The sequence below is a fragment of the Trichosurus vulpecula genome, chromosome 2, assembly GCF_011100635.1.
Source record: "Trichosurus vulpecula isolate mTriVul1 chromosome 2, mTriVul1.pri, whole genome shotgun sequence".
Taxonomy (NCBI): Eukaryota; Metazoa; Chordata; class Mammalia; order Diprotodontia; family Phalangeridae; genus Trichosurus; species Trichosurus vulpecula.
In genome coordinates this window covers 156,097,779-156,119,714 of record NC_050574.1, presented here as the reverse complement: position 1 = coordinate 156,119,714, position 21,936 = coordinate 156,097,779, and the positions used below count along the sequence as shown (strand labels likewise).

Here is a 21,936-nt window from a genome sequence, read left to right as displayed (position 1 = left end):
TGAACTAAGGTAGCAGCATCCATATGAATGGAGAGATGGGGACAGATACGAGCAAAATTGTGGAGATAAAACTCACCAGATTTAGCCACAGACTGGATGTAGGGGTATGAGGGAGAAAGAAAAATCAAGGATAACCCTAAGATTGGGAAACAGGAAGACTAGAAGGATAGCAGTTTCATCCATGAAAAAAAAAAGAATGTCAGGAAGAAGAGTGGCTTTCTGTGCAGAGATAATTCCTATTTTGGACATGCTAAGTTTGAGATGCCTAGAGAATAATGAAATGAAGATGTGTAGCAAGAACTCAATGAAATGGAGCTGCAGCCCTGAAAAGAAATTAGGGCTGAATATATAGATTTCAGAATCATCTGAGTAGAAATGGTAATTTAATCCATGGGAGCTGATTAGATCACTAAACGTCAATAGAGAGAAGAGAACTCCAGGCAGAGAGTTCATCCCCACAGTTAGTGAATATGATATGAATGATTGGTCAATTGAAGAAGTCTGAGAAGGAGTGGTCAGACACTAGGAGAAGATCTAGGAGAGGGCAGTGTTTTGAAAACCAAGGAAGGAGTAAAGTATCCAGGGGAATGGAGTAGTTAACAGTATCACACACTACAGAGAATTCAAAAAGGAGGAGGGCTAAAACAAGATTTAGCAATTAAGAGGTCATTGGTAACCTGGAGCAGAGCATTTTCAGTTGAGCAGTGGGGTCAGAAGCCACACTACAAGGAGCTAAGAAAACAGCAGGGTTTCAGTCACTCAACAAACATTTATTAAGTGCCAAGCACTGTGCTAAATACTGGGGATGCAAAGGAAGATAGAAAACAATCCCTGCCCTCAAGGAGCTCACAGTCTAATGGAAGAGACAACATGTGAACAATTATTTACAAATAAGATTTATACAGGATAAACTGGACATAATCAACAGAAGGAAGGCATTAGTTAAGAGGAATCAGGAAAGGCTTCTTGTTGAAAGCAGAACTTTTAAGAAGTCAGGGAAGCCAGGAAGCAGAGATGAGAAAGAAGAGGACTGCAGGCATAGGGGCTATGAAGAAATAGAAGCAATGAATGGAGAAAGCTTTTTCATAATAATAATGATAACGAAGGTTTGTAATGTGCTCAACATGTTATCTCGCTTGATGCTGATACAACCCTGTGAGGTAGGTGCTGTTTTTATTGCCATTTTAAAGATGAGAAAACTGAGTCTGTTTAGGGCTGCACAGATGGTGTTGGAAGAAGGTTTTTAATAGGATTTTGGCTGTAAAAGAGATTTATGATCCTCTTGATACTATTATAACAGCTTGAAGGGAAAGCACCATCTAGTAAGTTTTTTTTAGGGGTAGGAACGTCTGGTTATGTTAGTGGGTGGAAGGAAAGGAGCCAATGAATAAAATGAAAACGAAGCTTAGAAAGACAAAGAGGATGAACAAAGGAGAACGATTGAAAAGACTGAAGGGCCTGGGATCAAGGACAAATGTAAAAAGGTTGACCTTTGCAAAAACACCCACCTTTTTCCTCTGAGACCAGAACATAGAAGGAGAGAATGGAGAATGATATTAAAAGAAAGAGAAAGGCAAAAATGATGAGGCATTTGGCATAGGGTAGCTAGAAGAGATTTCTAAGGCCATCTAGTCCAATCCCCTCATTTTACATGTCAGGAAATTCAAGTGAGAGTGGCTATGACTTGCCCAAGATCACACTATCCTAGCAGAGCCAGGATTGGGACCAATGTCATGACTCCAAATAAATCATCTTTTCTACCATGCCACACTACCTGGTTTATTTTACAGTCTGTAAAGAACATAGAGTGTGTCAAAGCAAACAGTAAAGTAAGACTGGAAAGGCAGATTATGTTTATTCTAGAGTCAATAAAAAGCCACCAAAGGTGGATTTGTTTCAATATGGGGTGGGGTGGGGTGGGGTGAGAGAAATAATAGAGTTGAGAAACCTAGTCAGACCTAAACATTAGAAAGGTTATTTGCAAAGCTGTGTGAAGGAAGGATTGTATGAATCAGGGAGAGAATGGAAGTAGGAAATACAACAGGAGGTTATTAAACAGTACAGGTAAGAAATGATAGGGGTGGTGGAAGTGTTATTAGAAGAGAGGAGAGGGATATTAAAAATATTGTGGAAGTAGATTACACCCTGACTTGGTAACTAATTGGATTCAAAGAGTCAAGAAGAAAGAAGATTGAGAGATGATCCTGAGATTTTGAGTCCTGGTAACATGGTGGTTGTCCTTCATTCTCAAAGAGGACCAAAATGACATCACTATGCTAAGGTCAAGTTTCAATGTGTCTGACTGTGGCTGATCTCCTGGTAACATAAATAGGAAAGTAAGGAAGAAGAATGAGCTGGGGAGTTGGAGGGTGGAGAAAGACGTGCAATGATGACTTTGAAGCATCAGTGCAAAAGCTAGATGGATATGTAAAGCAGGCAACTGGAAATATAGGACTAGAATTCAGTGGAGAGATTGGGGCTGGACGTAGAGATTTGGGAGTCAACAGCATAACAGTGATAATTGCAGACATCAAAAGGGATAAGATCAACCAAGGGAGGGAAAACACTAGAGAAAAAAAGAGAGCTGGGTCCAGACCTCTGCTGGACACCACATTTAGGGCATAGGGTGATGTTGCAGACCGGGATACTAATGGAAGTGGAGAGGCATGAGTTAGCCAACTCTCTAAATCTCTAATCTCTGTCGTCATCATTCCCCCCCCTCCCTCCCCCCCCCTCTGTAATCCCCCAACTACAGCTGGGGTTATTGGGAGCAAAGAGGCAGTGGTGCAGATACAAGGCAGGCATGTGAGGTTAATTTGGCCTTCAGGTAGACTGAACTTGGGACTCAGCTGTGGACCTTTTGGGCAAGAAGACTCTAAAGGCAATTTTTAAAGGCAATGTTGGGGATCTCAGAAAACCTCCTGCTCTTCTTGCACTTATCTTCAGAGGGAACTGCTTTTATGGGGTATATTTAAATATATTCTTATTAAATTGATTGCTTGTTTGAACTCTCAGACTCTAAGATCCTTTGCACCAGACAAGGAGGAATATTCACCCTAAGAGGCTGGGAGTAAAAAGAAATAGCAAAGGAAACAAACAAAAAAAAGCTAGAATTCTTTAAATTAGTGCAAAAGAGAAGCCAGAAAAGAATTAAGAGTAGACAGTCTAATTAGATTGTGTTCTAACTTTTTCTTCCATATACTCCATATTATTATTGGAAATCGACAGATTAAGTGCTATAAATAATATCTGAACATCAATAACCAGACTTAGATTTACTCTCATCAGTCTGATTCAGTTGTGTCTAATTGCCCTTCAATCACTACAAGGTAAAACAATATAAATGAAAATAAAGAATTGAACCAAACATATTTGGGGAAGGTATTGGTTTTGAAATCAGAGGATTTGGGTTCCAGAATCCTAGGTCTGCCATTCACCATCAGAGTGACTTTCGGCAAGAGCCCAAATTAGTAATTTCTGTACCCAAGAGTAGGCTCATTTGGATTAGAAATGCTCCAGGGAGCACTACGGGGCACTGAAACTACAACAGAGAGGAAACAACCAGGGGCAAGGCCCTGCTGCCTCTAGGGTGAGGTGCTATGGCAAAGAGGAACCACCAATAGTATTTGGGACCTTCTTTAAGTTTCCCACGCTTAGAAAAAAGGTTCTGACTTCCCCACCACAATCTGAGAAAGGAGATGTTAGTCCAAGTGCAATTAGTATCAGAAAGGTCAGCCAAACTGTTGGTGGAGCTGTGAATAGATCCTACCATTCTGAAGAGCAATTTGGAACTATGCCCAAAGGGCATACTGTGCATACCCTTTGACCTAGCAATAATACTGCCATCCCAAAGATATCAAAAAAGAGAAGAGGACTTATTTATACCAAAATATTTATAGCAGCTCTTTTTGTGGTGTCTACGATTTGGAAATCAAAGGTATGTCTATCATTTGGGAATGGCTAAGCAAGCTCTGGTATATGACTGTGATGGAATATTATTGTGCAGTAAGAAATGATAAGCAGGATGATTTCAGAAAAACTTACATGAACTGATGCATAGTGAAGTGAACAGAACCAGGAGAACAACATACACAGTAACAGCAATACTGTTCGATGAAGAACTGACTTCGCTATATTCTCAGCAATACAATGATGCAAGACAATCTCAAAGGACTAATGAAGTATACTATCTGCCTCCAGAGAAAGAACTAATATTGATTGAATACAGACTGAAGGATGCTATTTTTCACTTCTTTCATTCTTTTTCTTTTATTCAAATCTTCTTGTACTCATGGAAATGTTTTACATAATTGCACAGGTATAACCTATATCTGATTGTTTATCATCTCAGAGAAGGGGAGGGGAGAGAGGAAGGGATAGAGTTTGGAACTTAAAACTTTAAATAAAAAATGCTTAAAATTGGGGAAAAAAACCCAACCCAAACTCCTAAAATGAGTATCTGATGTCCTTATTTTTGTCTTGGCAGCAGGGATTCTGCAAAGTGGCCTAGTTAGAAAGCAGCCCCATTCATAGTTACAATTCTAGGCAGCAGCTCTACCGACTTCCTTTAGCGCGTCTCTTGGTGCTACGTGGACAAGGAGAACCTCTTTCACCCCTAACGGCCCCCACCCTCCAGTTCCCCCCCCACTCCCCCGCCACACGCACACCCGAGTCCTTTCTGCACTCAGATGTGCCCCTTGTGGTTCTTTTTTTCTATAGTCTTGACTCTGACCGGAGCTAAACGGAAGGAAGTGTAAAGGTTCCTTAAGTGAGAACACAGTCGCTCCTTCCCTCCAGCGCCCTAGGCTAGCATTTTCTCACGTCTGAGGCTTTTTAGATTTCCTGTCTCTCCAGGCTTTAACACAGGACCAAATCTGGAGCGATCCTCCCCTACCCTCTAGAGATCGCGGTCGGACCAAGGGCGACAGAGCAGCTGGGCAGCACCAGGAGGGAATCAAGGACTACAGGGGAGGAGCTTCTAGAAGAAAAGACGGAAAGTCCAGCTGTGGGAAGAGCTCGAGGTGGAAGAAGAGCTCCCCGAAGTGTCCGGCGGAGGGGAGGGGGGAAGGGGAGAGGAAGGAACGTGTCCGAGGGGTGGGGAAAGGGGGTTGGGGGAGGCGGAGGCAGAAGAAGGGAGGGGGAACCCTCCTGGGGTTGGGCCGGCAGTATGTGGAGAGCTCAAACTCCCTCAGGAAAGGTACGGGGTGGAGCCTGCGTTGGGAGGGAAGCTCACCTCTCCCGGGCTAGAGGCCCTGGAGGTGGAGAGCCGGGGGTGTGGTGCTTGGAATCTGTACCCTGCCCCCTCCCACTACCCGCCAGTCAATCGCTGCAGGGTGAGTTGCCGCGGAGAGCCCGGCGGCGGGCTGAGCTGCCGCAGTATGAAAGCCGCTACCCATTCCCGCCGCCTTTGGACCTGGCGCGAGCAGCAGCTGCAGCAGCCCCGGCTCGGCCTCCTCCGCCCATGTTTGTGCCGTGGAAGGGCCGGCAGCATGGCCGGCGGGGGGGCCTGGGACTGTCGAGGAGAGCCTGGCTCCTGGTCACAAGTTGGCTCCTGATGTTCTCCGTGCCGGTCGTCTACTTCTACTTGGTCCAGCCGCTGCCCTGGACATACCTGCAGCCACCCGCCCCGGCCCCGGCACGCCCGGTCACGGTCTTGATGTGGTGGGAGCCCTTCGTCGGAAAGGACAGATCCCACGGTCCGGTCCCGGACTGCCAGCGCCTATTTAACCTGAGCGGCTGCCGCCTGCTCACGGACAGGAAAGCCTATTGGGAAGCCCAGGCAGTTCTCTTCCACCACCGAGACCTTGTGTGGACCCAGGACTGGCCCCCTCCACGGAGCGAGCCTGGAGACAAGCTGCTGGACACAGCAGCAGCTGAAGGAGTAGACACAGCCTCGACCAACGGCCAGCTGGGCAGACCCTCTGGACAACGGTGGGTGTGGATGAACTTCGAGTCCCCTTCCAACACCCCAAGGCTAGAGAGCCTCGACGGCAGCCTCTTCAACTGGACGCTGTCCTACAGGGCCGATTCTGATGTCTTTGTGCCCTACGGATATCTGTACCCCAGGAGCAGCCCGCGGGACCAGCCTTCGGGGCTGTTCCCATCGCTGGCCCGAAAGCAGGGGTTGGTGGCTTGGGTGGTCAGCCACTGGAACGAGGAGCAGGCCCGGGTCAAATACTACTACGAACTGCGCCGCTTCCTGCAAGTGGACGTGTACGGCCAAGGTGGTCCTGGACAGCCAGTGCCGGACACCGGGCTTCTGCACACGGTGGCCCGCTACAAATTTTACCTGGCTTTCGAGAACTCTCAGCACCTCGACTACATCACGGAGAAACTGTGGCGAAACTCTTTTCTGGCTGGGGCGGTGCCGGTGGTGCTGGGGCCCAGTCGGGCCAACTACGAGCGCTTTATGCCTCGAAATGCCTTCATCCACGTGGACGACTTTCCCGATGCTGCTACCCTGGCCACCTACCTTCGATTCCTGGATCGAAACCGGAACGAGTACAAGCGCTATTTTGAATGGCGCCGGCGTTATGCGGTGCACATCCTATCTTTTTGGGATGAGCCTTGGTGTCGGACCTGCCAGGCTTTACAGATTGCTGGAGACCAACCCAAGAAAATGACTAATTTGGCCTCCTGGTTTCGGAGATGAGTCTTCACTAGGCCAGAGTCCGGGTTGCCAAGTATTTTGCAAAGGAGATTGCATAGCTTGATAATCTTAAGCAAACGATACTGTTTGTAACAGGAAGAATCCTAAAAGTTCTCAAATCAGGTACTTACTGCCCAGCTTCCACACGAACTGGTGTTTTAGAGTGGAGCGGTTGAGCTCTTTTAAAATGTGTAAGGGTGAAGTGAGAAACTTGTGTCTTCTCAGTCTCCCCAACTGTGTATGTGAACTGTGTAGGGTAAGCAATGCAGCTAGCTCATTGACTCCCAAGCAGCCCCTCTTTTAGCTTGGGGCAAGCCACCAGCTTCCTCGGTGGTCACAAAGTGCCTTATTACAACGGAAAGCCACTTCTTCACTAGGTGCCTTAAAGCTTCTAGCTGAGTCAGAATAGTGAAGCTCCTTCATTTCATGTCCTATGAGTATTTTTGAAGAAACTGAGAAAATATTTATTCCGGAGAAGAAGGCTTAAGAGGAACTTGACAGTTGCTTTCAAAAACTATTTGAAGCGTTTACCTGGTAGAGGGATTAAACTTGTTCTTAGTGACCCCATAGGATAGAACAAGGAGCTGTAGTTAGAAGTTACCGAAACAAACTTAATGTTGATCTATGGGAAAATGCTTAACAATGAAACAGAGCTATACAACGGTGGAATAGGGCACCTCGGAGGGACTGGGTGAGTTCTCCTTTCCTGAGGAGTCTTTCAGGAGGTCTCCAGGGAAAGGGTTGGGATTTGGGTTCTGGTATGGCTTGAACTCCTGAGATTCCTTCCAATTCTGAGTTAACGCTCCCTGAAAGTCAAGCTGAGCCTCCTGGAGAAGCTATTAGACACCTAGCCATCAGGTATTGTCTCCTGTCTTTAAATAGAGGGAAACCAGATGAGATGGGGGAGAGTAGGAAAAAAATAGATATAGTAACACAAGTTTCTGGAAAATTATGTGTGAATTAATTCATAAGCACACTAAAAAGAAAAGTATTTCAGTATTTAAAAGAGCTCTGTGGTGAATATCCCTTTACAATGCGAAAAATGACTTGACTTTTCTCTTGTAAATCCAGAAACAGACTAGAGGAAAAGATGTAAAACAAGACTCCCCCCCCCCCCCCCGCCCCCCACCAAGTAACTGTTTACAAAAGTTTTATGCAGAAATATTCATCTGAAGGAAAGAGAAGAAAACCTTGTTGGCAGTCTCTGCATAAATGTTTATTTCATGTTTTAATATATTTAAATTTTTGAATTTCAGTCTATGCATTTATTAAAGATTGCTTCACCCACAAGCCTTCATCATACCAACATTTATATAGCACTTCAGCATTTGCAAAGTGCTTTTACATATATGGTCCCATTTGATGGTGGGGAATTAAGAAAGTATGTAGAAAGGGGGGAAAAGATTTTATTGTTTGTTACGATGAAAAATTTGTTATATTTTTGTATGGTTTGTTATTTGTAATTACCCAAGTGTGTAGTTCCCCCATGTGTTTGTTTGAAAAAGTCAATGTACCTGGGATTACTTAGTGCCTACAGTCATTTACTGCTCCAGTTTTGCTGCTAAACCTTTTACTGGAATAAGATCTAGTGTTCTAGTTAGTAAGTGGGCTTGCATTTTATCTTCTGCATTAAAAATGTACTGTGGCCTACTATAATACTGCCTTTTGAGCCTTTGTCATAAGAACTCGCCTTATGAAACACCTATATTTAATTTAAGAATTCATTCAATAAATGTTTACTGAGTGGTTTATGTAGGAAAGTTATGGGTGAGGAAAATATAAAGATGTGTAAGGACTCTTGCCCTCTTGGAGCTTATAGTTTTTATAAACCTTAAAGGAAGTAGTGCCCTTCAGCTCAAGCAGACTTCACTGTCTTGCTATTTATCAGTAGATATAAAACAATTGATTTTTGCATCTGCTTTCTAGAACTGTCTTTTTGTTTCTTCTCTCACTGATGGCTTACTTTGGAAGCATTCCAAAATCAACTTACACTAATGGTGTCATGTAGCAAAATCACTTTTTAAAATTTATATAGCACATAATTTCATTATTCTGAATACTTCATAAGACTACGTGAGTACAGCAGTCCATATCATAAGACGGGAAGATTTGGCTCTGTTTGAATTTGTTGCAGACTTGTTAGTTGGCTTCATTTTTAAGTGCCTCATTTCCACCACTAACACCCTCCTTTTTTTTTTTTAAACCAATAAGGATATTCGTTTTGAAAAATTAAGGTCTAGGGATAAAATGTTCTCTATAAATGTGGGTAGCAATTGAATTACAAGTAGTTTGGACAGAGGATGACCAACCTGATAGCCAACCCATAGTAAAGCTAAGTTCTGAAGGAAAGCTTAGATTCTTAAAAGTGATTGTTTATGGGACTTTGTTAGTATAGTCTACACTGAATAGGAAAACCAAGTTCATTGTTAGTCATCTGAATGAATAAAAGGTAGTTTAAAAAGGCTCTTTTTTCTGACGAGGGAACCTAGAATGCCCCAAAGCCAAACCCATGAGTTTAACCATTTTTGACAAAGCTTCTCTATAAGAGTTTAAAGTACAAAGGTTCAGTTACTTCTCTGTGGCTACCACTTGTGGCCTTTTCATTTATGTGAAATTGATCATTCATTTACACAAGACAGTAATAACTAACACTATTGTAGTTTTCTTACGTGTTTAAGATACTTGAAAACAAATGGACTTGGAATTCTTTTCTTCTAAGTACATCAAATAGATTAAATCTATCAGGTGACCATTTTCGCTTTCATATGCCATGTTGAATTGGGCAAAGTTGAAATAGATCATTCATATCTGGTAGTGTGTGATGAAAGTCTCTTGTTTTTGTAGTTAGAAATAGCTCATGGCCTATGCAATCTGCCTTTGCTCAATGGATGAATCTTACAAATATAATTTTGAAAATATATTTAAAATAATATGTATTCATAGTTGGGGGCCATAAGTACTACTACACTTGAATTGAGGCTCATAGCAGGAAAACAGTGACAAAATCAAGCTGATTGTATTTTATATAAATTTTTTTTTCCTCCGGGGCATTGTCTAATAGTGAGTTAAGTTAGGGCCTTAATTCATATGTCTAGGTATCTGTTAGCCTAGCTGCTACTTCATTTAGAGAAATGGGGATCCCATCTCTGTTGCCACCATTCTACTTGAAATTACCTGGATTTGACTGTCTTTTTCAGTATCTTCCCTTCACTGGTTTCTTCAAATTGTATTTCACAGAGAGAACACAGAACTTTTCCCTCCCTCCATGCTCCAAAATAATACATCTACTATCTTCGGGTATTTTAAAAGGGGACGATTGACTACAAAGTACTATAGGAAATTATGGTGGTGGGAGGATAATGGGAAAGCAAAGTGTTTGACATCTTTTTAAATGATCAAGAAAATGACATGCTTCCTTGGTAAAGAGTAGAGTGAATAAAGTATATGCAATTCTTGAATTGTCTCAGGGAATTTCATACCATGTCAAATTGTGGACTTGGTTGCTTTTATTCAGATTAATTATGACAATAAAATGATGACAGTAAAATGAGCATCTTTGAGTTTATATTGTGTTCTAATGGGTTAATTTGTTCAATCATGACATATCATTCCTACCCCAAAATAAGCTTTATATTGCATTGACTGAGAGGTTATTTCATTCATGCTTGGTTCCTTTGCTGCCGGTCTAATTTTCCTTATAGCACTTCTGTCCTGATAGAACTTCTGCTTGACAGAATTGTTTTTTCCTCCTTACTTCATATTTTCCAGTGTCTGGCCCATGGTAGGTGCTTAATAAATGCTAGGTAATAATTACCATAATTCACAATTACTCTCCTTCATTCACTGTCCCAGCCAAATTCACAGACTTATTTGCTGTTTCTAGAGCTAAGAAATCAGAATTCTATCATCTGTCTTTGGGCCTTTTGCTATTTCCTTTGCCTGCAGATGCCCCTTCTTAAACCTTCTCTTTCTCTTAGAATTCTTCCTGTCCTTTAAAGCAGGGATTCTTAACCTTTCTTTTGTGTCATGGACTCCCTTAGGAGTCTGTTAATTATAACAAGCCTTTATTAAGCACCTACTATGTCATATCTCATTTTTATCCTCAAAACAATCCTAGGAAGTAGGTGCTAGTTTTTAATCCCATTTTACAGATGAGGGAACTGAGGCAGACACAAGTTAAGTGACTTGCCCAGGGTCACATAGCCAGTGTCTGTGGGCAGATTTAGACTCAGGTCTTCCTGACTCCCAAGTCTAAGACTCCATTCACTGTGCCAGACAGTTGCCTCTATGTCTGTCAAAGCCTTTGTTCCCCTTGTCAGAATAAAGCTTCTAAATACTTAAGCCGAAATACATAAAATTACAAAGGAAACCAATTATATTGAAATACATTTATCAAAATATAAAAACAATAAATTTGCAGACCCCAAGTTAATATTTCTGGCTTTAGGGCTTAAGTGCTTCTTTCTCCTTTTGGGAGGCATTGGTGCTTGTCTCCACCTTCATATTATGCTGTACTTACCAGTTTACATGTTCTATCCCCTAGTAGAGTGTAAACTTGAGGGCAGGGGCTGTTTTTCTTTTTTGCCTTTGTAACCCTGAATCTAGCACAGTGCTTTATATAGGTCCAGCTACCAGGTACCATACTGGTAAATATTTAACAACTAGCTCTCCGGGGGAGGAAAAAAAACCAGTACCCAGGATACATTTCAAAGTTTAATCTGCATTAACATTTTCAACATCACTGTGATTTTTTTTTTTTATATTTGGCCCTTCTGTCTTTTCAGGATGAGCCCTTTGCTCATCCTCTTTGTCTCTTTGTCTTTCTAAGCTTCATCAGTTTAAACAATATTCAAAAACAACAAATAAAGCCCTGATTCGATTAGAAGCATTTGGTGATTCCCTGAATACAAATGCTCACATGGAAAATTTAACAATCAGCTGGAGCTGGCTCCTGTACCCTTTTTGATTCATGATGAATGCTTACTGAATTGGATTGAATTGAAATGAGTGGAACCCAGTGGCTTCTTTCATAGAGCAGAAGGACTGATGCTATCGCTTTTTCAAAGCCTGTTTTTCCATTTCCCTAAGTACTTGGTTGATTTTTAAAAAATATATCTTTACCTTTTATTATTTGTCAAAGGGGGAGGGGACAGGACATTGAATAATGAGCATGAATGCTGCTGCCATCTGGCACTGACCCTTAGGTGACAACGTGGAGTCTGAAAAGTTCCCTCCCTAACCTGCTTTACTCACCTGCTAAAATTTAAGAATATTTCACAGAGGAGAAAACTGTGAGGGAGGCACATGAGATATTCAGTAAGGAATGAAAAACAAGAAAAAAATATGTGGTTAATAAAAGAGGAAGGAAGAGAAGGGGAAAATGTTGGGGGAAAAGAATAGGTGAACTGAAGGAAAAAAAAAATCGGATGAGAGGCCAGAAGAAAGGAAGAATAGAAAAAGGAAACAGGAGGAACAAATGAGAGAGAAGGGGGAAAAAGGCAAGATAAAGGAGGGAGGCATGAAAGTGACAGAATGAGAGAATATATTTTAAGAGGCAAGATTTATGGATCTGCTTTCAATTGTTTTTCTGAAAACTTCATTATTCTGATTGGAAGTTTGAAATCGCCAAGAGGAAAGTGAACAATTTGTGAATTCACAGAATTCCTGTGAAAATCAGGACTCTTGCATTTCAACTGAAATATGAAACTTCCTTGATTCACTACAAGAGGAACTAATACTCACGAATGCTGCTTTTTCATCTGATTAAAAACAGACACTGCTAATTTTTTCTCTCCTTGCCCTTTGGAGTACTTGACCTCTGTTTTTAGAAAATCTGGTTGTTGTTTTCAAATAGCCAGATACACCAATGAATTTCAGCCTTTAAAAGAAAAGTAAGGAGGAAGGAAAGAAAATTTTAAGAGATTAAGCCCAATTTTTTACAACTCACTGAAAACCAAGGCAATTTTGACTGTAATATCTGTGAGTCATAGAACCTTAGGGCTAGAAGGGCTCTTAGGTGTCATATAGCCCATGCATGCTTCAAGCATGAACTCCCTTCACAGCATTCCTGACCAAGTTTCAAACAGTTTCTACTAGAAGATTTCCAATGATACAGAAATCATTACCCGTTAAGGCAGTACTATTTCACTTTTGTTGATCAATAATTTCTTTTGTTTTGCTTTGGTTTTTTGGAGGAGGGAAGGCAGGGCAATTGGAGTTAAGTGATTTGCCCAAGGTCACACAGCCAGGAAGTATGTCAAGTGTCTGAGGCTGGATTTGAACTCAAGTCCTCCTGACTCCAGGGCCAGTGCTCTACTCACTTCGCCACCCTGATCATTAATTTCTTGAATATAATTTAGGGTTTTTTCCCCATTAAAAGTATATTTTTGGGGGAGGGGGCAACTAGGTGGCACAGTGAGTAGAGCACCAGCCCTGGAGTCAGGAGGACCTGAGTTGTTCCAATCTGGCCTTAGATACTTGACACACTTACTAGCTGTGTGACCTTGGGCAAGTCACTTAACCCCAATTGCCCTGCTTTCCCCCCTCCAAAAAAAAAGAGTCTATTTTCTCTCCCTTCCTCATGACTTCCCTCCCCCCATTGAAAAAGAAAAGTAAACTCTTGTAATGAATATGCATAGCCAGGCAAAACAAATTCTAGCCTTGCCATGCCATAAGTATGTGTGGGTATGTTTATGTGTGCATATTTATGTGGGTATACATATGTATGTACATACACACACACATACATACACACCCTGTTCTCTGAGTCCCTCATCTCTCAGTCAGGAGATGGGTAGCACATTTCATCATTTGCAAGAGCATTAATTTGTTTTTTCTTTAAATGCCAGTCTCCCTATCTCTCCCAGGCCAGAAGTGCAAGGGTTACTCATTTGTTGTTGTTTAGTCAATTAGGTGCGTCTGACTCTTCATAACCCTATTTGGGGTTTTCTTGGCAAAGATTCTAGAGTGGTCTGCCATTTCCATCTCCAGTGAATTTTACAGATGGGGAAACTGAGGCAAACAATTTCATGTGACTTGCCCAGGGTCACACAACTAATAAGAGGCTGAGGCCGGATTTAAACTCTGGTTTTCCCCATCCAGGGCCAGGCATTCTATCCATTGTGCCACCTAGCCGCCCTAGGGCTAGTCATGAGCAGATTCAATCGGGAGCCTTTTCCAGTCCCTCAATTTTAATGCCTTCCTTCTCTTAATTATTTCCTATTTATCATGTATATGGCTTATTTTGTATACCTTTGTTTACATTTGTCTCCCCCCTTAGACTGTAAATTCCTGGAGGACTGGGATTGTCTTTTGCCTCCTTTTGTATCTTCAGTGCTTAGCATAGTGCCTGGTACATAGTAGGCACTTAATAAATGTTTATTGATTGGTTATTGCTGATCAGCATGGGAATCTGAATAATTCTTGCAAGCTTCAGCTCATACTGGGCTTTATATTCCTGATGGACCGTGCTACTTTTTATATTTGTTCCCTTATCATACATAATTTCCCCATCCCATTTCTACAGTCTGGCCAATTTAGCCTCTTGCTAGTTGTCCTTGAACAAGATGTTCCATCATTTATTTCTGAGTCTTTGCATAGTCCATCTCCCACGCTTGGAATACACTTCCTCCTTACCTTTCCATCTTAAATTACCTAGTTTCTTAAAGACTCAGTTCAAACACTACCTTTAACATGAAACTTTATGTCCACAGCTGATATTTCCTCCCTTCAAAAATATAAATTACCTTGCATTCATTTTGTATCTACTTTGCATATGCTTTTATACAGGGTGTTTCTAAAGTCTGGACACATAGGCAATTGGCGGCAGTGTGGAGTTATTGCATCGAGTTCATGTGAATCTTGCAAAGCACATCAACCTTTGCATCACAAATGATGGAAGTCATATCGAAGATGTTATTTGTTAATATTCCAATTAAGTAAAATGTAGTTGAAAATTTCATTCATTTCATTTCTTGAAAATATGCATTTTTGCCTATGTGTCCAGACTTTAGGAACACCCTGCATATACATTGTTTATTCCATGGAAGGTAAGCCCCTTGAGGGCAGGAACTGCTTCATTTTTATCCTCAGGACCTAACACAGTGCTTGGCACATAGTAGTCACTTTAAAAAAAAAAAGCTTATTAATGGATTCATTGATTCCCAGTTATTTGCCCTTGCTTTCACACACAAACATACATATACATATAAGCATATATACATCTATATGCGCATATGTATATATGTGTATGTATGTGTACAGATCTATCTATCTATCTGTCTGTCCATCCTTTTCAAATCTGAGGTTTTCTGTGAGTTCCTCTTACAATCATACCAGTCTCTTTTAATGGTTCATCTTCCTATTCCTCACCAGTCACTTTGACTTGTGTCATCAGGATATCATTGCTGATAGTCTTCCATTCCCTTGGAGCTGATTTCCCTTTTAGGATCAAGGGCCATGGGATATTGCCTATTTTTGTCTCTCTATTTTTATTTGATATCTTTGAAGTACAGTATTTCAAAGTATAGGGTACACATCAGATGATGTTCAGTATTCTCCTCCTTATCTACCATGAACTCAGAGATGGTATGGTTATTTTCTCCCATGTTTCCTGTCATTTCTACTTTGGCAACCATTTTGACAATCTTTTTTCTTGGTTAAAGTCAGCCCTTTTTACCTTCATCTCTAAGAAGGAATCCAGTTTGCAATTGGTATACATGTGGCTGCCGATAAAAGGAACAAAAAACAGGTCAGAATCTTATCTGCCAGTGCCATAAAAAGCCCTCTGGGTTTGGTATTGTCCCTTATGGTTATATCAAGGAAAGCCTGGTACATTTTATTAAGCAATCACTAATTAACAGAGCCTGGGGCCAAATTGCCTCACAGGCTGGTTCTCTCTGTGACCTGAGAAAGCTTAGTCATGTGCTCACTGACTCACACAATTCTTGCCCAAATGATATAGAACAGATTCTTGTTATCTCCAACATACACTGAGGCCCAATCCTGGGAGTTACAACTCAGCCCAAAGGTGGAAAAAGTTGGACCCCCAAAGCTTTTACCAGGCAAGAGCTCCTCTGGATCTAAGATTGATTACTGACTTATTGAATCAACTACTGTGACAATAGAATAAAATAAAACAGAACAGAATAGAATCGAAGCATAGCTGTGGAGCTTAAAGTTGGTCACTATACATTTATTAAGTGCCTAGTATGAGCCAGGTGCTGTGCTAAGCACAAAAGGAGACAAAAGACACTTCCTGCCTTCAGGTGCCCACAGTCTAATGGGGGAGACAAGAAACACGTGAAACGTGAAATATGTGAAAAATGATTTTTCTTAGTAATCATCTTGGAAACTCAGAGCTTCCCCATTCCCCTTTTCTTTCAAAGTTCAGTCCTTCTAAGGACTAATCTAATCTGAATGGATCTATTCCTACTCTTTAGGTTTCCTGGACTGGTCTGGGAAACTGTTAATTCCTCCCTATTGTTAAGACAGTTGATATGGAAATGGATGTCTGGATTGTACTCAAGACCTTATTTTAATACAGCCCACCTCCCGGCATGTGGACCAGTCAGAGTTGATTGGCATCCCTTGGGAACACTTACTCTTTGAAGCGCATGTAACCTGTACCCCCAAATCCCAAATCAAGGCAGTTCTGAACTGGTCCCTGGTGGGGGGACCCAGTTTTGCACTGTAACTCCCATGCAGTGCATGTCAAGCCAACTGTAGAGAAATTCAGCTGTGGACACATGCACCCTAATTTCGTTTGTCTCTTTCTGGTTTTAAAATGGGGTTTGTGGGGTTCACAGTGCAAACAAGCTACGTACAGGATAAATTAGGAATAATTAACAGAGCGGCTGGTGGTGCAGTGGATAGAGTGCTAGACCTGGAGTCAGCAAGACTTCTTTTCCAGAGTTCAAATCCGGCTTCAAACACTTACTAGCTGTGTGACCCTGGGCAAGTCACTTAGCCCTGTTTGCTTCAATTCCTCATCTGTAAAATGATCCAGAGAAGGAAATGGCAAACCACTCCAGTATCTCTGCCAAGAAAACCCCAAATGGTGTTACAAAGAGTTGGACGTGACTGAAAAATGACTGAACAATAAATTAACAGAGGAAAGGCACTAGAATTAAGAGGAGTTGGGAAATGGATAAAATATAAACTCTTCTTTGGTATTTAGAACTCTTTACAACTTGACCCCAGACTATAAGTCTTTCCAGACTAATCATCCATTAGTCTCCTTCATAGCCTCTATCATTCAGCCTTACTGACCTTCCTACTGTCCCTACTTTGCCCTGGTTTTTCCCATAAGTGGAATTCACTCTCCTCTGTCCTCACTCTAAACTTTAATTTTTTCAAGACTCAGCTCAAGAGCTCCCTACTACATGAAGATTTTCCTGATCCTCTAACTGTCATTGTCCCTGCCTCCTCCCCCCCAAAATTACCTTCTAATTAATATACATATGTATTTATAAATGTTGTCTTCCCCATAGAATATAAGCTTCTTGAGAATAGGGAGTATTCAACTTTTGTCTCATGTCCCCAGAAGCTAGAATAGTGCCCGTCACATTGTAGACATTTAATAAATATGTGTTGATTAAATGATTTGCTGGCAATAGTTGGCTGTACTATCTATACCTCAGTTACTCATGGGGGCTTGTATTATTAAACTGCCATACAACTACAAGGATGAGCCCCAGATTCTGTTCCCCACCTCTGGGCCAAGGCTTTTAAGCCCACTCCATTCTTCTTCCACCAATTCTGTTTTCCTCCATTAGGTGACCCCACTTTGCCCAGATGTGAATGATTAATAATGACCAAGTTCATACTAATTATCACTTTTGATGTTTTCTTTTCCTTATTTTGTCTAAGTCTGATTTTCTGAAGGCTGAAGAGTACTTGAGTAATTAATTCCTTTTGTTCCTCTGTCATAAAACTCCAATAAAAATTTTGAGATTTTATGCCTTCTTTTAAAGTCTATTTAAATTGTGTTACAAATATTAATAGGTCTCCACCTGCAGTTTTAGAGGGAGTTTCCTTATCTGGCATTTCACTAAATCAATAGAAATTCAGATCCATTTCCTATCTCTAGACCTATCAGTAGGTATCCATGTATCCATGGATATGCATACATAGTATTTTCAAATATCTTATTAGGCTGCTGGAAAAATAAATGGCAATCACAAAAATGGCAAAATATTACTTGTTTTCTTTTACATTTATATGTGGGAAAGCCCTAGGAAAAGTTAAGGAGAATAAGATATAGGAGCCTTCCACACAACTAGGCTTGAGATCATCAGAAAGAGTCAGAGAACTGAGAATCTCAGTTACTACAAATATGAAGAGTACTGGGAATATTCTAGTGATCAATGGAGATTATACTTTGTGTTTCTTCCAGTGCCAATTAACTACTAGGCTCTGCACAAAATGAGTTTTTTCTCCCCTACTAATGGAGAAGTCAAAAAGACGGAAGAATTGCCTCTTTTCTTCTATAGCTTAACAGAGGAAAAAAACAGAAACAAAAATCTAGTCCTGGACCGACAACTTTGCACAGCTCTGCTTCACTTAAATCCAGTTCCCTCAAGTCAGGACACCACCCTCATGATGTCACTGGTCCTCTTCAAGAACAAAGCATGAACAACAAGAACAACAAAGAATAAATGTTCCCAGTAAGAAATGAAGAAATGTTTCAATTTTGCACAGCTCTGCTTCACTTAAATCCAGTTCCCTCAAGTCAAGACATCACCCTCACGATGTCATTGGTCCTCTTCAAGAACAAAACGTGAATAAGAACAACAAAGAATGAATGTTCCCAGTAAGAAATGAAGAAATGTTTCAAATAGAGAACAGAAAGGAACAGTATGAATGAGCCTCAGAGGGAAATCCTGAGTTCTGGCAGGAAGTTCAAGGGTGAAAGAATATGAGTGAAAGGAAAAGGAAGGAGAAGAAAGGGAACAATCTAGATATTAGTTCATCTTCCTTTTGTACTCTGTCAAATTGCCTGAAAAAGGTGTCTATGCCCGGTGTTTGGACTCTCTCACTGCCTTGCAATCTGAATTCTACCTCCACTGTTTCACTGAAACTGTTCTCTCCAGCATCACCGACACCCTCCTCACTGCCAAATGCAATATATTTTTTTCAGTCCATTTTCCTTGACCTCTTTACAACCTTGGATATTATTGCTCTCTCCCATCAGATACTCTAACTCCCTTGACTTCAAAGACAGCACATTTTACTAGTCTTCCTTCTAATTCCCCAGTTGCTTTTTTTCTCTCCTTTCCTTCTCAGCCTCTTTCCACATCTTTAAAGTGTATATTTCTCAGGATCTGTTGTTGGTCCTGTTTTCTCTGTAATCTCTCTTGGTAATGTCATTCATTCCCAGGGCTCCAACTACCAGCTCCATGTATATGATACTCCTTCTACTCATCTCATATTTCTCAGATGTCTTCTGCAACTATTTCTTCCTTCACTCCATCTTACATGAAGAGATGGCTCTTCTTCTTGCCAAGGCAAGCCCCTCTACATTCACAAATGATCCCAGGCCATCCTATCTTCCCTAGCAGATTGCCCCTCCTATTGTTCACATGCTCATTGATCTTTAATTTCTCATTGCAGACTGCTTCCCTGCTTATGGACATGCCCATGTCTCTTCCATCCTCAACAAACCCTCGCTTGACCCATCCATCCCTGCTAGCTCTTGTCCCATATATCTCTTCCATTTTACGGCTAAACTCCTTGAGAAGGCCATCTACAATGGGTGCTTCCCCTTCCTTTCCTCTCATTCTCTTAATTCTCTACAGTTTGGTTTCCAGCCTTATCATGCAACTGAAACTATTCTCCCCAAAGTCATCAATGGACTTTTCATCACTAAATTTGGTGGCCTTTTCTCAATCCTCATTCTTCTTGATCTCAGCTTTTGAAACTGTTGATACCTCTTTTCTTCTTGATGCTCTTTTTTCTCTGTTTTTGTAAAATTGCCTTCACCTGATTCTGGTCTTACCTGTCTAACTACTCCTTATTAGCCTTCTTTGCTTTATCTTTAGGTCATGCCTAGGTGTCCCCCAGGGCTCTGTCTCTGCTCCTTCTGTGCTATTTAACTTGATAATTTCATAAGCTTCCATAAATTCAACTCTCTATGCAAATGATTCTCAGATCTATCTATCTAGTTCTTGGCCACTCTCTTGACCTCCAGTCTCATTTCTCAAGCTGCCAATTGAACATTGTGAATGGAATATCCCATAAACATCTTAAATATAACATGTCCATGACTTAATTGTTATCTTTGCCCCAAAACCCTACCCTCTTCCTCACTTCCCTATTACCGTTGAGAGAACCTCTATCCTTCTAGTTTCTCAGACTCACAATCTAAGAATCATCTTTAACTCCTCACTGTATCTAATCTCACAATATCCAATCAGGTATCAAATCCTGTCTTTCAGAACATCTTTGGTACATGTGGCCCCCTCTCCTCTGACACTGATTGGTACAGACCCTCATCATTTCATGCCTGGACTAATAAAATATAATTTGATTTCACTGCCTCAAATGTCTCCTCATGCCAGTCTATCCTCTACTCAGTTGTCAAATTGATTTTTCTAATTCATAGGTCTGACCATGTCATTCCTCTATTCAATCAACTCCAAGGGTTCCTTATAACCTCCAACATCAAGTATAAAATCTTCTGACATTTAAGCCTTTTATAACCTTACTATCCCTTCTACATTTCCAGTCTTCTTACACTTTAAACACATCCATGTTCTTTGTAATCTAGTGACACTTGCCTTCTTGCTATTCCTTGCACATGATACTCCATCTCTCAATTTGGGGCATTTAAACTGTCTGTCTCCCACGTCTGGAATACTTTCCTTTCCAGTCTCTGCCTCCCAGCATCCCTTGCTTCTTTCAAATCCTTCCTAGAATCCCATGTTCTACAAGAAGTCTTTCCCAGTTTCCCTTAATACAGGGCCTTCCCTCTGTTGATTATATCCAATTTGTCCTATGTATATTGTGTTTTTCATAGTTGTTTGTATGTCATCTCTCCTATTAGACTGTTAGTTCTATGCTTGCCTCGGCAGCACATATACTAAAATTGGAATGATACAGAGAAGATTAACATGGCCCCTGAGCATGGATGACATGCAAATTTGTGAAGTGTAGGCTGTCAGTTCCTTGAGAGCAGAGACAGTTTTTTGTTTTTCTTTGTAGCCTGAGCGTTTAGCACAGAGTAGGTGCTCGTTGACCACTATCATCCTTAGCCTTGACCTCTCTTCTGAGGTCAAGGGCCGTGTCTTTCACTGACTACAGTCTATCTCCATGTAGATGTCTCTCTATTTCAAAATCAACATGTCCAAAACTAAGCCCCATTATCTTTTCCACTAACCTCTTCCTCTTTCTGACTTCACTATTTGTATCTGTAACATCCAATCTACAGTGTTTATAATTTTGAAATGATATTGGATATTTCCCTCCCCTTCTTCCAGCTAATTGTTTTAATTGTTTATAATTTCAAAAGTTACAAAGAACTTTTATGAACTCGGGGCACAATGTATAGAACTTTGCCCTATTTCAGTCTCTGAGCTTGTGCAAATTTGATTAATTGAATGAATGAATCACTTATTAAGTGGTGACCATGTAATAACTATTATGTCAGGCACAGAGGATGCAAAGATTAAAAAAAATAGTCCATTTATTAGTTGAGACAACATGCAAATATGTAATCATATGCAGAGTAAATAAGATCATAGATTTAGAGCTGCATGGGATTTCAGAGAACCTCTAGTCCAAACCCTTCATTTTATAAATGAAGAAACTGTTGCCTCTGGGAAGTTAACTTGCCCAAAGTCCCAGAGGCAGTAAATATCAGAGGTAGAATCTGAATCCAGGCTTCTGGCTTCAGAGTCATTGTTCTATCTACTTACCCTCCCTACAAGGTAATTTTTTGGAGGCATTAAGAGCTGGAGGTGAGGAGGATCAGAAGAGGCTTTATGTGGAGGATCCAGTTAAACTCACTTTAACTGAACTATGAAGGAAGCTAAAAAAGATATGGAGATAAAGAAGGCATGCATGCAGATACAGGGAACAGCCTGTTCAAAGGCACTTAGAGTGTTGCATTGGAAGATCAGAAAGAAGGCCAGTTTGGCTGGACATTAGAGTGAGAAAACGGGAGTTATACATAATAAGACTAGAAAAGTATATAAGATTGTTAAAAAAAGTAGTTTCATATACAATCATCTTTTTTTTTTCTATTCTACTATGTTATAGAAATTCTTGTTGTATTTCTTAAGTTTAAA

At 40.9% G+C, this 21,936-nt stretch overlaps 1 protein-coding gene and 1 non-coding gene across 2 annotated transcripts; both read left to right on the top strand.

The window, feature by feature from the left end:
- The first annotated feature begins 5,167 nt into the window (after positions 1-5,167).
- FUT4 (fucosyltransferase 4) lies at positions 5,168-8,224 on the top strand. The gene has a single exon (XM_036746332.1). The coding sequence runs from the start codon at positions 5,168-5,170 to the stop codon at positions 6,650-6,652; it is 1,485 nt and encodes a 494-aa protein (XP_036602227.1). The 3' UTR covers positions 6,653-8,224.
- A 12,481-nt stretch (positions 8,225-20,705) lies between these two features.
- LOC118840486 lies at positions 20,706-20,812 on the top strand. The gene has a single exon (XR_005009676.1). It is a non-coding gene; the product is annotated as a U6 spliceosomal RNA (small nuclear RNA).
- The last annotated feature ends 1,124 nt before the right edge of the window (positions 20,813-21,936 follow it).

Coding starts and splice junctions, on each gene's coding strand:
- FUT4 (XM_036746332.1), top strand. CDS start 5,168: ATGTGGAGAGCTCAAACTCCCTCAGGAAAGGTACGGGGTGGAGCCTGC.